The 17,519-nt window shown below is 45.7% G+C and overlaps 1 protein-coding gene across 4 annotated transcripts in view; it reads right to left on the reverse strand.

Annotated features, from left to right (window-relative positions):
* Nucleotides 1–17,519, reverse strand: part of MTUS1 (microtubule associated scaffold protein 1) — a 231,479-nt gene that overhangs the window by 99,277 nt on the left and 114,683 nt on the right. For all 4 annotated transcript variants that reach the window (XM_063458077.1, XM_063458076.1, XM_063458075.1 and 1 more), the window contains one exon: nucleotides 6,773–6,904. In XM_063458077.1, coding sequence (XP_063314147.1) covers nucleotides 6,773–6,904 — 132 coding nt within the window. The remainder of the gene's footprint in view (nucleotides 1–6,772; nucleotides 6,905–17,519) is intronic.

Genomic DNA, 17,519 nt, shown 5'->3' on the forward strand with positions numbered 1-17,519 from the left:
CTCCCCCCGCCCGTCCCCCCATATGTTAAAATTGAATCATTATCATCTTGTATAAACCAAGTGTGTTTAATATACCAAGATTACCAAGTGCGTGCCCATGCACTTAGGGCCACCCGTTGGTCTTAAGTCTTGAATAAAAAAAAAAAAAAAAAAGTTACCTGTGCTCTGGCCCAAATCCCTGTGTACATTTAAACGAAATGGAGGCTCTTTAGTTTTATTCCAATGGCCATTTGGATATAAGCTCCCCTGCCACGTCAAGGCAAGCCTCAATAGGCGAGTCCTACACTAGCCATTAGATTTGCTGATATCAGCCAAAGATCTCCAATAAGACAGGAAGGGGTATTTTATAAACCCTTTCACATTAAACCCTTTATAGGGCTTCTACACATACAATAAACTTTGCTGGTATCAGACAAAGATAAACGTCTCTAATGAGACAAAAGAGGTGTTTTATAAACCCCTACATACTTATTGTCACAGTGCCCAATCGGCACCACGATGTGACCGCATCTGATCAGTGCTGTCACATTAAAGGAGGGAGAGGTTACTCACCTTACACCCAGAGCCTGTCCCTCCGTGCAGTTCTCAATACAGCGGCCGAGTCTAGCGTTAGGAAGGCCGCCGGTCGCTGCAAGGCTGTGCTATATAATAATGCCGCCCACAATTAAGTCACTAGTGACGTGAACGTGCGTGTGTCATCACATTTTCGCCGTGCACGCACATTCTGAGGTCATGGGACCCAAAACAGCCATTAACAGGGTTTACTGGGTTATTTAAACACAAACCTGCAATGGTTCAGTGCCCAGTCGTGGTTTCCATCCTGTTGGTTATCCAAGAGCACGTTCCTGAATCTGTTTATTGGATATTGAGCTTGGCTCTCATGAGCCCCCGGCCACAACATAGCATCCCCCCCACACACAATGCATCCTCATAGCCAGATTTCGGGACGGGCACTGTGGCCAGACTCCGGAGTGAGCCCCAGACCTTGAACAGCCTCAAAATTGAAGCCCTACAGTCGTTTTTTTATGATCTCCAGATAAGTAGCCCAAACTATTTTTATTGTTAAATGAGATTAAAGCGGCACTGTCATGCCGAACTTACCTTTCCTCAATCTCTTCCTCTTCTCCCCCTCTCTCAGGATCTGTTATTCTTTTCTTCCTGTCTTCTTTAGTTTTCTTTAAAATCATAAGACAAAGTAGGGACTCTGTCTTATGGAGGATTCCTCCGCTTGACCAGCTCTGACCAGCGGAGGAGCAAAGTGTGCTTCATTTCCGCTGGTCAGAGCAATTTTCCCATGATCCCTAGCTTTCCTCCCTGTTCCCACAATGCTTCCTGTCAGTATTGCCGAAAGTCCTGTCACTTAGACAGAACGCCGGTGTTCTATCAAAAAACCCTACCCCGTGAAAATTCCCTACCCTCGTCACTTCCGGTGACGCAGCCGCACCGGAAGTGACCCTCATCCAATGGAAGAGGAGGGTGTGCGCCGCCGCGCAGGCGCACAACAACTAGGCTAGGTAGGGATTTTTCACGGGGTAGGGGAAATTAACGCCACAGTGCGCACGCGCGGCAAAGTACTCCCGTCGGAGGTACAGCGCGCGTGCGCACTAGTGGCAAGGGAGAGAGGCTTTAATCCGACGATCAGAGTTCACGCGTGCGCAGTATAGGGGTAGGGAATTTTGATGGCTATTAGCCCTGTGAGATCTCCCTACCCCTATACTGCGCATGCGCGAACTCTGATCGTCGGATTAAAGCCTCTCCCTGCTCCCAGCACTCTCAGCCATCCAAGATTGAGGGTGAAGTATGGTGGGACGGTGGGTGTTTATGAGCATTATATTGGGGGGGTCTGCGCAGAATTGGGGGGTCTGTGCAGAATTGGGGGTCTGCACAGACCCCCCAATATAATGCACATAAACACCCACCGTCCCACCATACTTCACCCTCAATCTTGGATGGCTGAGAGTGTTGGGAGCAGGGAGAGGCTTTAATCCGACGATCAAAATTCCCTACCCCTATACTGCGCATGCGCGGTTTGTGAAGCGCTCCCTTGCAACTCGTGCGCACGCGCGCTGTACCTCCGACGGGAGTACTTTGCCGCGCGTGCGCACTGTTGCATTCATTTCCCCTACCCCGTGAAAAATCCCTACCTAGTTGTTGTGCGCCTGCGCGGCGGCGCACACCCTCCTCCTCCATTGGATGAGGGTCACTTCCGGTGCGGCTGCGTCACCGGAAGTGACGAGGGTAGGGAATTTTCACGGGGTAGGGTTTTTTGATAGAACACCGGCAAAACTGCCGAATTGCATCCTAACAGAATGAGCACCGTTTCTCCATTGGTGTTAGGATGCAATTCGGTACTTTGTTCAGATCGGAATTTCATTCAAATGAATGAAACTCCGATCCTATTCATTGCTGTGGCTGCATCTTGCAGCCGCTTAGTAGATAACTCCCTAATTCCCACGGTATCAGGGAGCTATCTACTAAAAGGCTGAAAGACCTAAATTGGTCTTTCAGCCAAATTTACTAACACCAAGTAAAAATGACTTGGTATTAGTAAATAATATGCCCCTACTCGCTATACCGCGAGTAGGGGCATGTCTAGTAAGCAGTGAGCAGCCTGTGGCTGCTCACTGTAGAAAAAAAATAAAAAAAATATTGCCCCCCCACCCCTAAATGATGGGTGGGGGCCGTAAAGTAAAATAAGGGAGGGAGACCTATTGTCCCCCCCCCGGCCCCCACCCCTGAGCGGTGGGTGGGGGCCATAAAGATAATGAGGGGGGGGGACCTACTGTCCTCCCCCCCGGCCCCCACCCCTGGGCGGCGGGTGGGGGCCATAATAGTAGTAGGGGGGGGGGGACCTACTGTCCTCCCCCCCGGCCCCCACCCCTGGCCGGCGGGTGGGGGCCATAATAGTAATAAAGGGGGGGGGGGACCTACTGTCCTCCCCCCGGCCCCCACCCCTGGGCGGCGGGTGGGGGCCATAATGGTAATAAGAGGGTGGGGGACCTACTGTCCTCCCCCCCCCGGCCCCCACCCCTGGGCGGCGGGTGGGGGCCATAATAATAATAAGGGGGGGGGGGGACCTACTGTCCTCCACCCCCCGGCCCCCACCCCTGGGCGGCGGGTGGGGGCCATAATAGTAATAGGGGGGGGGGGGACCTACTGTCCTCCCCCCCCGGCCCCCACCCCTGGGCGGCGGGTGGGGGCCATAATAGTAATAAGGGGGGGGGACCTACTGTCCTCCAGCCCCCGGCCCCCACCCCTGGGCGGCGGGTGGGGGCCCTAATGGAAAAAAGGGGGGACCTACTGTCCTCCCCCCCGGCCCCCACCCCTGGGCGGCGGGTGGGGGCCATAACGATAATGGGGGGGGACCTACTGTCCTCCTCCCGCCCCCACCCCTGGGCGGCGGGTGGGGGCACTAAGTAAATTCCCCCCCCCCCCCATCAAGGTGACTAGGGGTGCCCAAGCCCCTAGTCACCCACCCCCCACCCAAATAAAAAATGCCCCTACCTACCCCCCTCACCCTAAAAAATAGTGAGGGGGGAATAAAATTGCTAACCTGTAAAGTAAAATTAAACTTACCATTCGACGTCTTCTTTTTTCTAAAATCTTCATTTTTCAGCCCCAAAAAAGGCCAAATAAAAAACCATCATAGCCGTCGAACTAAAAATAAAATAAAAAACCCGAGCGCAAAAAAAAAACCCGACGAAAAAGAAAAAACCCGAGCGCACAAAAAAATAATCCATCTTCACCCATGGAGGGCTCCGCGCAGACTGAGCTCCGCAGGGCGGGGCAAGGCTTATAAAGCCTTGCCCCGCCCTGCAATTAGCCTAAGAACACTCTGATTGGTGGGTTTAAGCCAATCAGAGTGCTCTTTGTCATTTTACAAGCGTGGGAAAGTTCTTTGGAATTTTCCCACGCTTGTAAAATGACACAGAGCACTGTGATTGGATGGCTTGAAATCCATCCAATCACAGTGCTCTGTGTCATTTTACAAGCTTGGGAAAGTTCTTTGGAATTTTCCCACGCTTGTAAAATGACACAGAGCACTGTGATTGGATGGATTTCAAGCCATCCAATCACAGTGCTCTGTGTCATTTTACAAGCTTGGGAAAGTTCTTTGGAATTTTCCCACGCTTGTAAAATGACACAGAGCACTGTGATTGGATGGATTTCAAGCCATCCAATCACAGTGCTCTGTGTCATTTTACAAGCGTGGGAAAATTCCAAAGAACTTTCCCACGCTTGTAAAATGACAAAGAGCACTCTGATTGGCTTAAACCCACCAATCAGAGTGTTCTTAGGCTAATTGCAGGGCGGGGCAAGGCTTTATAAGCCTTGCCCCGCCCTGCGGAGCTCAGTCTGCGCGGAGCCCTCCATGGGTGAAGATGGATTATTTTTTTGTGCGCTCGGGTTTTTTCTTTTTCGTCAGGTTTTTTTTTTTTTTTGCGCTCGGGTTTTTTATTTTATTTTTAGTTCGACGGCTATGATGGTTTTTTATTTGGCCTTTTTTGGGGCTGAAAAATGAAGATTTTAGAAAAAAGAAGACGTCGAATGGCAAGTTTAATTTTACTTTACAGGTTAGCAATTTTATTCCCCCCTCACTATTTTTTAGGGTGAGGGGGGTAGGTAGGGGCATTTTTTATTTGGGTGGGGGGTGGGTGACTAGGGGCTTGGGCACCCCTAGTCACCTTGATGGGGGGGGGGGATTTACTTAGTGCCCCCACCCGCCGCCCAGGGGTGGGGGCGGGGGGAGGACAGTAGGTCCCCCCCATTATCGTTATGGCCCCCACCCGCCGCCCAGGGGTGGGGGCCGGGGGGGGGGGAGGACAGTAGATCCCCCCCCCCCTTATTACTATTATGGCCCCCACCCGCCGCCCAGGGGTGGGGGCCGGGGGGTGGAGGACAGTAGGTCCCCCCCCCCTTATTATTATGGCCCCCACCCGCCGCCCAGGGGTGGGGGCCGGGGGGGGGGAGGACAGTAGGTCCCTCCCCCTATTACTATTATGGCCCCCACCCGCCGCCCAGGGGTGGGGGCCGGGGGGTGGAGGACAGTAGGTCCCCCCCCCCTTATTACTATTATGGCCCCCACCCGCCGCCCAGGGGTGGGGGCCGGGGGGGGGGGACAGTAGGTCCCCCCCCCCTATTACTATTATGGCCCCCACCCGCCGCCCAGGGGTGGGGGCCGGGGGGTGGAGGACAGTAGGTCCCCCCCCCCTTATTACTATTATGGCCCCCACCCGCCGCCCAGGGGTGGGGGCCTGAGGGGAGGACAGTAGGTCCCCCCTCATTCCCATTATGGCCCCCACCCGCCGTCCAGGGGTGGGGGCCGGCGGGGGAGGACAGTAGGCCCCCCGTCCCCCCCTTATTACCCCTTTTTTTTTTTTTTTTTTTTACAGTGAGCAGCCAGACCCCCATAGAGTGAGGAGGGGACCTGGGGGGCTTATGAAGTGGTGGGGAGCACTGCTCCCTGCCGCTTCTATAGTTACATATTACAAGGAGGGAGCTGCACGTCGGTAGCTCCCTCCTTGTAATAAACTGATTGAACAAACGAACACTGATACTCAGTGATACTCAGTGTTAGTTTGTTCGTCTGATTTTTTCTATTCATTCATTCGTCTGTCTGATGAATGAATGAATAGGTGAAATTCCCGTTCGCATGTCCAGATGTTTCACTGGGCATGTGCGGGAATCTCAGGGCTATCTAGTGTGGGTAGATGACGTGTCCCACAGGGACTTCACCTACCCACACAAAGATGGCGGCGCCCTGAATAAAGATCGGGGCAGAAAATAAAGAATAAAAAATAGGTAATGTGGGGGGCATAGGGGCATTTAGGGATGACTAGGGGGTCGATTGGATGTAGTTGAGGCGGGAGGGGGGTTAAAAAAAAAACGGAATTCGGCATGACAGTGCCGCTTTAACTAAAAATTGTTTCACATTGTTATTGATTTTCCTGTCAGGAAAAGGGATTGGTCTTCTTAATGAAAGCTTTTTTTCCCCTTTGGCACTTATTTTGAAAAATGCTTTGGTGTTTGCTATACTTGAAGGCAACAGATCAATGTGTACAAAATTAGCAGCTCAACTCTCCTGCAAGAACTTTGATTAAATGCTCATAAATACTGTATAGGCTCCAGCACCGCGCAGGTTAAACTGCGGTCTAGCCATTGATCTAAAAGAATAATACTATAAGCAAAAAAAAAAAAATATATTAATTCTCACTTCAAAGTAATTGCAACTTAGGTTCTGTTCTGGCATATTTACATAAACAGAACAAAAAAGCCTAGAGAGAGAATTTGGATATTTCAAATGAATTAAATTTTTATACAGAGTATGTCACCGTTTCACAGTTTAAGGACTTGGTATAAAGCAGCTCATCCTATAATCTCAGGTATTCATTGTTGCATCAAGTGACAGTTTGATGAAGAGTATTGTGTTTTTACAGGGATGGGAACTACCAATTAGCCACTTACTCCTTTGTTAGAAAACACGTTTGTTGAATGACAACACCCACCAGAACTACTGATTATATGAAGATTTTGAAGAGGGGGGCGTGATTAGCTAATCTCCTGCCCTTTCCTTTGTGCATAAACTAAGAAACCACACACTGTATATTTGACATTATAGATTACAGGATTTGTTTGCTGAAAAATAGACTTGATCTATAAAATCATCATTTGATTTTTGCTTTGTTGTAGACTGCATTCTTAGAAAACATAACAACTGCTATCTTTGTTTATCCCATCATGCAAAGGGACTTTAAACTATGAAAAAAAGTACCCGTCTGCGTGACTTTGAGAGACTGGGATCGGACTCTTGAAAATGTGCTTTTTAGAGGTTGCGCACAGGAGACTCCATTTTGCCGCATGCATTTTGCTGGCACTTCCTCAGTTTTGATGCTGGTGGTGGTAGCTGTGAAAAGAAAGTGTAACATGTAAAATTACATCCAATAAACCAGATAATTTTACTTTCTATTCTTCTTGTTCGTTTAATAACAACTGGCAAATAAAAAGGTCCAGAATGCTTCTGGTGTTGCCATGGCAACATAACTGCAAACGTTAAAAACACCTGTATTTTGTAACATCACTGTTAAACAAATAAGAACTAATCTCCCTGCATTCCAAATAGCCAGACACTATGATGGAGTTTAATGGAAGGATCACTATAGGGTCAGGAACACAAACATGTATTCCTGACCCTATAGTGTTAAAACCACCATCTAGCCCCCTGGGCCCCTCATGCCTCCATACTGTATTCAAGCCTAAAGCTGTAAATCTGCATCCTTCATGATTATAGCAGTTATAGCTGCCTACCCAAACACTAGCCGAGACTTGGTGAAGGGTAAAGAATAACTGTTTTATTGAAGTGAATGGCACTCTTTTATACCTGGGTCCCCAACAGGGGTTCATCAGGACAATGAATATTACACAATACAGGACACCTAGGTGTCTCTACTCAACTATTTAATTGTATTAGCGGCCAGACACCTTGGCGCCAAATAACACTCGGATCGAGGTGGCTAGCCTGAATATTTTGGATGTAAAGTTTTGACCGCGCTGCAAACATCCTTTGATTCAGCAAAGTTCCATAGCGCTGGGTGGAATGTCCCAGTCATTTTCAACTATGGCGCTTTTTGTCTGTACTTTGAGCTTCCTCAAGTCTCTGGTACTGTTGAATGCCTCACCATCTTCTCCATCACCCCTCTAAATAGTACCTGGTTTGGTGGTCCTGGGACCAAGAGCGACCTTTGATAAGTTTTACTGGATCACAAGATTTGGATTTAAAGGTGGTTTGTAGGCTGCTCATTGTCAGGCACACCGTGCCTTTGGTAGTTCCCTCTGAGGTGCTGAATAAGGTGCGGAGCTGGAAGGTATGGTTTGGAGGGGGGGATATGTGGGTGAACATAGTTATTTTATGGTGAGGTGGTTGGGAGCCATGTACAAGTATTAGTGACCAGATGGTCTGTCACAAGACATAAACACTGAATAATATTGTTGTATTTCCATGATGATTGCTCATCACTAAGAACTTCTCCTCAGAACCGTAATTTATTTTTGCTTTGCTAAATCTTCCGGTTTGCATGACGTGCCCGTGGCTTATTACATTAAGATTGTTTGATGAACTTTATAACCTAAACATGGAGCATGAGGAAAACATCCTGGAAAAAGTGCTGAGTCAAAGCCATAAATATGGAAAGTGCATTCCCTCAGATGAGTACAGCATACCATCCCCGAAACATTGGTGTCCTATGAGAAGGGATGTCAGTAGGCAGGGTAAAAATATCTCGCTGGCACTGCCCAAAATGGGTGGGTCGTCCTGAAGAATTGGTGCCGTTTCAACGCACTATGCCCTGAGTTCCCAAAATAAATAAAAGGACCCTAAAATAGGTACTGTCCCACAGAAATTGGGATAGTTGGGAGGCTTGGTACAGTGGTCTCATTTGAAGGTGAATGTGACTAAATTTTACAGTGATCAGAGATTTCCGAGCAGCCCTGTAATTGGCTTCCAAGCTCGGAGCCTCACAACTAGATCTTGGGTATGACAGGGTCACAAACAAAAGACAGCTTTATACCTAATGAGGCAAATCATTCATCGCAAATCCAATGTATTGTGTACATAGTTCTAATTCACGTTAAAGAGAAGCTATTGTGAGGTTAACGTTGCAAGTGACACATCCGCTACAAAAGGACTGCGGCACTCTTATTTAAAGAGGGAAAATAAGTAAAAAAAAAATGTAAATAAAAACTGCACATTCTCCACACTATTTGTGGAAACCCTTAAACTTCTAACACAGGTTGGCACTACTCCACAAAATTCACATAGGGCTGCTGCGGGTGTTGCAAGAATTTAGACAAACCAGCTGCCACCTGAAAAATACTAATGAAATAGACTAAACCCTAATGGCTGCTGTCATTACATCTTGGCTTGCCAAATTTACCATGTTTCCCTGTTCGCAAAGCCAGAGCAATTGCTAGGTGAATTAGGCAGTCACCTAGGGCACACCAGGGGGAACCATTTCCTGGAGATCGCTGTAGAGGAGGCCAAGCCACAGACTGCGGTAGAGGTTCTTTTGTATCCTTTGCCTGTGACAGGAAGAGTTCACTGAGAGAACAGAACAACTTCCTGACAGACCGTAGAGAAGAAACAGAAGATTCTCCACCACAATTAGCAGTTCAGCCATGCTACATAGAGGGAGGTGAGCAGACGCAGGTGGGGAGACACACACACACACACACACACACACAGGGGCAGGGGAGACAAAGACACGCACACTGAGGGGCAGGGGGTACAAAGACACACACACACACACAGACAGGTGGATACAAAGTAGGCTTGGACAGACCCTGCCTGTTCACATACCACTTCTACATAATAATGGGCAGCACATAAAACACACTGTTTTGCTACATGCAGATTATAAACGCTGCATTTAAGAAAAAAAGCCCACATAAAAGTCTACATACTGCAGAGCAACTGTGGATCATCTTATGGTACATATTGCAACTACAACATATGGAAAATAATTTTCTACATAGTTAACCTTTAACCCCTTAAGGACCAAACTTCTGGAATAAAAGGGAATAATGACATGTCACACATGTCCTGTGTCCTTAAGGGGTTAAACATTAATATGAGCTTCATCAGAGGATCTCAAACATGTCACAATCTGATCTCTTAGAAAAGAGGCAAAGACCGGAAACTAGACAGGTGGCTGATCCTTCAATTAGAAGGAAACATATATTTAGCAAATAAAATTTTAAAAAAAAAACAAAACATTAAAATGTTGGTAAAACCAGCACACACAAAAAAGGTTTACTTTTTTATATTTATAAATATTTTTTGGAGTATATTTTCATTTTACCAGCTTACAAAAACAAAATACTACACTATAAGATACAAAGTACACAGCTAATCAGGATGTCCATTGCATGTTGGGTAGTCTAACCACAAGAAGATAGAAAAATAAATTAAACTATACTATTCACGCTGGCTCAGGAATAAAGATACATTGCCTATGCTCTGTATCAGAGGCGTAACTAGAAAACACAGGGCCCCGGTGCAAAAACTGCCCTGCCCCCCCCCCCCAATACTTCTACCCACTGCCACTCACCCCATACCTCTACCCTATCCCTCCCATACGTTGCCCACCCACACACGCACACAAACCGATAGACATGCAGACACACACAGACATACACACATATCCAAAATGTGTTAGTCACCCTCCTGTTTCCTACCTTTTAGGTGCAGGAGGGTGACTTTCCCTGGGATCCAGTGGTGGTTCAGCCTGATGGGAGTTCCCAGTCTGACTCCCTCCTCTTCCTCCCGCACGGTGCTGTGTGTAAGCTGGGAGAAGTGACCGGGGCAGTCACTTCCTCCCAGTTGTGATGTCATCTCAGGGGGCCTGGTCACACTGTTAAAGCGCCACAATTAATTTTCATAGGGGGGGGTGCCCTAACAGCATGGGCCACCCGATGGACTCCTTCAGTGCGGCTCCGTGGGTTCTACCGCGCGGCCAGGGCCGCAACACCGCTGCGACTGCGGTAGTTCCGCCACTGCTCTGTATGGAAAGTGGTTCATTCTCTAGTGATGGTTTGCTTAACTTGGCAACAGATGCAACACTATAAACTATTCTAAAACATATTATTGGCCCTTCTATAAATAAATCAAGAAGAAAACATGAATTTTCAAAGCACCAGACTAGCAAGTATAATTTTACAAGTATGTGCAACATGTTACCAGTGACATTTACTTTTAAGATACCATGCATGCACGTTCCGTATACATTATGTTGTCACTTAAAAAGCTCAAACATTTCCATTGAGACATCAAGCAGAGATTCTACAACAGATTCCTTGCTGATTGCTTAACTATTGCACTTAACTGCTGAAGATTAAAAAGTCTATTGCGGAGAAAAAGGAGTGAATGAATCCTAGAATAAGAAAATAAAATATATTTAATCTAGCAGTAACATTAGAGGAACACTCCAAGCATCGTAACCACCCTTACACTGTAGTGATTATGGTGCCATGAGTGCCCTGGCAAACTCCTAATGCAAGTAGTAGAACCATTTGCAAACAGATGTATGTATCTGAGTGTCAAGGTGTGTGTGTGTCTGTGTGTTATTGTATGTATCTGGCACACAGATACACACCTTGACACAATGTATATCTGTGTGTGTGTGTGTGTGTGTGTGTGTGTGTGTGTGTGTGTGTGTGTGTGTGTGTGTGTGTGTGTGTGTGTGTGTGTGTGTGTGTGCGCGCGCGCGCGCATCTGTGTTTGTATGCGTATGTATGTATCTGACACACATACACACACTGGCACACAAACCGTATCTGTGTGTATCTGTGTTTGTATGTGCCGGTGTGTGTCAAGCTGTGCTTATCTGTATGTGCCAGTGTGTATGTATGTATTGTACAGATACGCGCACATACACACAGATACACATACTGACAGATACACACACACACACACACACACACTGGCACATACACAAACTGGAACACACACACACATTGGGAGATACACACACACACACACATTTAATGTACCTTTGTTCTCCCTTCAGTACTGTGGGCAGAGGATGGTGTGCCAGGTCAGCAGCTTCTCACTCCCCGCTGCGCTCCCTCTCCCTCCAGCCGGCGTGCTCTGTCTGGGATGAAGTGCTGTCACTTCCTCCCAGCATGCCATACAACAAGGGTCCAGTCGCGGTCTTCAACACCCGCAGGCCCTGATAGGATCCCTGTTTAGCGATACCCATCGGGTGGCCCTAAATGTTTGGGACAGCTAGCGGGAAAATAGTCGCGGAACCCCTAATTTTGTTCTCGCGGAACCCTAGGGTTCCACGGAACGGTAATTGGGAAACGCTGCTCTACAGCAAAGCACTGTTCAGCTGGTTTAAACGTTAATTGCGTGTGTGTGCGTGTGCGTGTGCGTGTGCGTCTGCTACAATCAATAGATCATGATATGGATGTGTTTCCATTGCCAAGTAGATCATTCTGCCATTTTAATAGGGCACCAAATACTTAATATAAGGCTCTGCTTAAGTTCACCTGATCTTTCAGTGGAGAATTGCCAGCTGGCTGTACCCTGATAGAGGCCCTCCAGTGGTGACAGAGTACAGTCTGACAACAAGGTCAGCCAGCTGGTCTAATCATTTCTTTCACATAGATGTAAAACCCTGGATTCTCCACAATGACCTATGCATTTATTATTTAATTTCAGCTATGGATTATTGGAACAGGTATTTTATTTTAATGCCACACAAATATGTAAATTCTACTGATACCGGAGAAACTGACGGAAGCCGAGCACAGAGAGATGGACACAGGTTTCTTCAGGAAGGAAGAGATTCTTTATTCGATTCACCGACCGGGACTCAGAGGGACTAATGTCACCAAAATACAACAATATCTGAGCCCCGAACAACAGTGTAGGTCCCTTATATAGGCATATAACTCCACCCATAATAAGCTCCACCCACACATATTCTTACCCAATCAACCGAACAAAGACTAACTTCCTGTTTGACCACATGGCTTGCCCAGCACAATGGAGGAGGGGAATACTATATCCTGTATTCTTGCACATGCTCCGTACACTACTGATTGTATCGTTGCCACGTGCAACCAACCGACCGATACATCAGTATATGCATGTACACATACCACGTGGCAATCGAGGCCTACTAAATTTATTTTTACCGAGATTCCACCACACTACTGAACTAAAAACCTTTCCAGGCATTCCATCACAACATGCCAACAGAAATGTAAGTATATAGGTAACAAAAATTACTGTAAATGAAAACCCTACATTAACACTACAAAAGTGTAACAAAGCAAATGTAAAACAAAACTCTCTCTCAAGATCACAATTTGGAGAGAACACCACAACAAGGAACAGGTAGATAGCATAAAATTGATTTTTGCTTAGATTTCTCTCACCCCCAACCTCACAACTTTACACACACACAGTTCGCATACGCCATTTGTTTTGTGTGAAAATCACTACGCTTCTCTTTGTAATGTAGAATTGGTTTCCTTATACTTCTTGCCTTAAAAACCAATATGTGCTTTATGCATGGGATATAAGTTGATGGCATTTATGGGAATTTTCCTATTTTACTTCTAAATTTGAAGTGTATTGTAACTTGTAGCCTGAAGCAACCTCTAGGCTAGTACCCTCTATACTTGTACCTGTTTTCTGCCTAATAAGTGCTATTTATATAGGGTATTATTGAAGGCATTTCTAGGTACTATTGGGTCTAAATTTTGCATCTCTGGATGCATATATTGTATCCTTTGCTCTTTGATACAAATATACTGGTGTTAACATTGGCACACTTTAAGCCACATATATTTACAGTTTATTTGTCTCTAAAATATAGCCTGCTGGTTTAGCAATTTTGGATGCATATTTTATATCCTCGGTCCTTTTGATACAATTATACTAGTGGAACATTTGGCACATTTTGAAGCCATATACATATATCCACAGTTTATTTGTTTCTTAAGCATAGCCTGTTGGTGTAGCTATGACTCTACCCCACTAGGTCCTTATTTTAAATTACACTTGTATATTCACATTTTTTTCTTCTCCTCAAGAGGGACTATTAAAGAGTTTTTTGGCTACCTGCATGTAAGACTCCCCCTAGTGGGTACCTGCAGTACAGCCTTCTGTTTAACATAAGGATATAAGGTCTATTTGGAAGGTAATTTGTTCTCGAGTTACCAACCATTAGCCCTATTTTCTCTATATTTCTAGGGGTTATGCCCCATTGTATCCTATAACCACCACAACACTGGCGGATGGATTCAATCCACTTCCTTCCAGTGTTGTTCTTTTTTCTTTTTTAAGATTCTTAAAATAACTTTGATTCTAGCTGAAGATAGACATGGTAATGGTTTGATACACAATGTAGATATGGAGATACTAACATTTAATGCCGTTTGAAATAAGGAACATGCCATATACACATCCTAAATGGAGACATTGCAAAAGTCAAAGCCTGAACTGAATGGCAACCAATGCTTTCTGAACGTAAATGACTATCCCATGCAAGAAAAGGTAACTTTCTTAAGACGCATCAAGTAATACTATCCACCCATTCATAGATCTTTCCAATATTGTGTCTTTTCATGCCTCTGTCACCAACCTATAACCAATGGAATACACACACAAATAAGAATGATTTAGAAAAGATATCAAACAAGCGAAGGTGGCATGGAGAGTAAGTCATAAGCGTATAGAGTAACAAAATACACCACCTTAACCTTGTAACACTCCAATGCCATCTACCAATGCCATCTCCCTTTGAGAATGCTTTATTCTTTTCAATTGGAAAAGCAATGGATTGGCTGAGATAGTCAAGGAGGCGGGGCGGGAGCAGGGCCAAATGCTGGCCTGGTCAATCAGCATCTCCTCAAAGAGATGCATTGACTTAATGCATATCTATGGGTAAAGTTCAGAGTCTCCATGCAGAACGTGGAGACGTTGCATGCCATCTGAGGAGTGGCCACTATGTGTCCCAAGAGATAAAAGGCAGTGTTTACAACAAATTGAGATGGTCTATATATACTCATCAAAACAACAACGCTGTAGTTGTTCTGGTGACTATAGTGTCCCTTTAAATATTGAGCAAGTTTAGGCAAGGCAAAAGTAGGGAACAGATTTCAAATTAGGAGAATTAGAAACATTGGGAGAGATTTATCGAAGACTTGCAGACAGTTGGTGACATGTTTTGCCATTTGCTTTTTTTCTGTGCAATTTGTTAAATCTGATTTTCTTTTAGTTTTTCTGCACCTGCGCTAGAGCCTCCCAATGCTTTCCTATGGGAAAGCATTGGACTGGCTGAGATCATCAATTTTGATAATTGCAGCCAAGGAAGCAGAATGTGGGGTGGAGCCAACTGCAACAGACCCCTGCAGCGCTGGAATAAAGCTGAGTAAAATCACTTTTTCCCTTAGCTGACAACGGGGCCAGGACCTAAACCAGGTTTTCACAGCTACAGTGACAGGAAAACAGGTTTGTATTACTGTCACTATAGTGTTCCTTCAAGGAGAAAAATAAAATGAGGGGTTTATTTTTTATTTTAAAGTAATGTTACAAACAATCTAATGAAAAAAATGTAATGCTAATGAAAAACTATGTTGTTTTCAAAGAGCAGTGCATGTTCTGCATTCTGGAATTAAAAAAAAACTGCTCTTTAATCTACCGTATATACTCGAGTATAAGCAGAGTTTTTCAGCCCATTTTTTGGGCTGAAAAACCCCAACTCGGTTTATACTCGAGTCAAGGTCTGTATTATGGCAATTAGCATTGCATAATACAGACTGGGGGGAGAGGGGGGCTGGCAGAGCTGTACTTACCTGTTCTGCAGCTCCTGTCAGCTCTCTCCTCCTCTGCGCCGTCCGTTCAGCACCTCGGTCAGCTCCCAGTGTAAATCTCGCGAGAGCCGCGGCTCTCGCGAGACTTACAGTGTAAGCTGACAGAAGAGCAGAACGGACGGCGCAGAGGAGGAAAGAGCTGACAGGAGCTGCAGAACAGGTAAGTACAGCTCTGCCAGCCCCCCTCTCCCCCCCACTGAACTGCCACTGGACCACCAGGGAAGGAGAGCCCCCCTCCCTGCCATATATCAAGCAGGGAGGGGGGACGAAATAAAATAAAATAAGAAATAATAATAAAAAAATAATAATAATAAAAAATTTTTTAATAATAACAAAAAAAAAGGGGTATAAGGACCACTATGGGAGGGGGGGGGGGTATAAGGACCACTATGGGAGGGAGGGGGGGGGATAAGGACCACTATGGGAGGGAGGGGGGGTATAAGGACCACTATGGGAGGGAGGGGGGTATAAGGACCACTATGGGAGGGAGGGGGGTATAAGGACCACTATGGGAGGGAGGGGGGTATAAGGACCACTATGGGAGGGAGGGGGGGGATAAGGACCACTATGGGAGGGAAGGGGGGGATAAGGACCACTATGGGAGGGAAGGGGGGGATAAGGACCACTATTGGAGGGAGGGGGTATAAGGACCACTATGGGAGGGAGGGGGGGTATAAGGACCACTATGGGAGGGAGGGGGGGTATATGGACCACTATGGGAGGGATGGGGGGGGATAAGGAACACTATGAGAGGGAGAAGGGGGATAAGTACCACTATGGGAGGGAGGGGGTGGGATAAGGACCACTAGGGGAGGGGAGGGTAAGGACCACTAGGGGAGGGGTGAGTCAGGACCACTGGGGGGGGGGGGTGAAGGAACACGGGGGGGGGGGTGAAGGAACACGGGGGTGGGGAGGTAAGGACCACTGAGGGAGGAGGAGGGGAAGTCAGGACATATGGGGGGGGAGGGGGCGGCAAAATGTATTTTGCCTACGGCGGCAAATATCCTTGCACCGGCCCTGCACACACTGCATTCATACACTGCATTCATACACACACACACTGCATTCATGCACACACACACTGCATTCATGCACACACACACTGCACTCATACACACACACATACGCACACACTGCATTCATTATACACACACTGTAAATAAATATTCAATTAATATATTTTTTTTAGGATCTAATTTTATTTAGAAATTTACCAGTAGCTGCTGCATTTCCCACCCTAGTCTTATACTCGAGTCAATAAGTTTTCCCAGTTTTTTGGGATAAAATTAGGGGCCTCGGCTTATATTCGGGTCGGCTTATACTCTAGTATATACGGTAATTGTAAATGATTAAACAGAGATCCTAATACTATAAACTGGTTGCCTTAGTTTCACCAAATTAACCTCCTATCGCGCTAAAGACTACACAGTGCTTGATTTAACCCTTTTTAAGTGCTAGAGAGGCATGCTATATCATACCTGCCAAGTGCCCATATGTATCCCTATTTTAGGTTCAAATGCTTGTCCTTATTTTAACCCCAAACGTTCTTTTCAAGGAACTCCAGATTTCTTTTGTGTTGGAGTACATCACAGAGCTCCACTGCACATTGATGATTTTTTTTCACAGTATTAAAAGTCTAGAAATCATTATGTAAATAAAATACATTGTTATTGTTCTAAATTAAATTTTAGTTCCCCCAAAAATATATAAGTGTAATATAAGTATATATAAGTCCCCAAAAATTTCTCTGATCATCCCACACAACCCTAAGTTACGTAAGTGTCCCTATTTGTCCATTTGAAATGTTGGGATATGCACTATAAATTGCTTTGCTGATTTTGACAGAAATTATGCAGATAATCGGCAGAAGGAAAAAAGTGCAATGCAAAGCTAAATTAAAAATATACATTACATTATTTTATTGCAACAACAATATCCAACAATATGGATGTGTGCATTCACAAGGCGTCTAAACTGTGCATGGATGCACGCACAACACGTTTAATTTTTGTAATTTTTTTTTACATTTTTATATATACACCAGCATTTCCGCAGCTCTTTGCAATTATAGAATGGAATAACGGACAACACCTAATTGACGTATGGAATATTAATAGACAAGGTGATATGTGTAAGGG

Source organism: Pelobates fuscus, chromosome 6, assembly GCF_036172605.1.
Source record: "Pelobates fuscus isolate aPelFus1 chromosome 6, aPelFus1.pri, whole genome shotgun sequence".
NCBI classification, from domain to species: domain Eukaryota; kingdom Metazoa; phylum Chordata; class Amphibia; order Anura; family Pelobatidae; genus Pelobates; species Pelobates fuscus.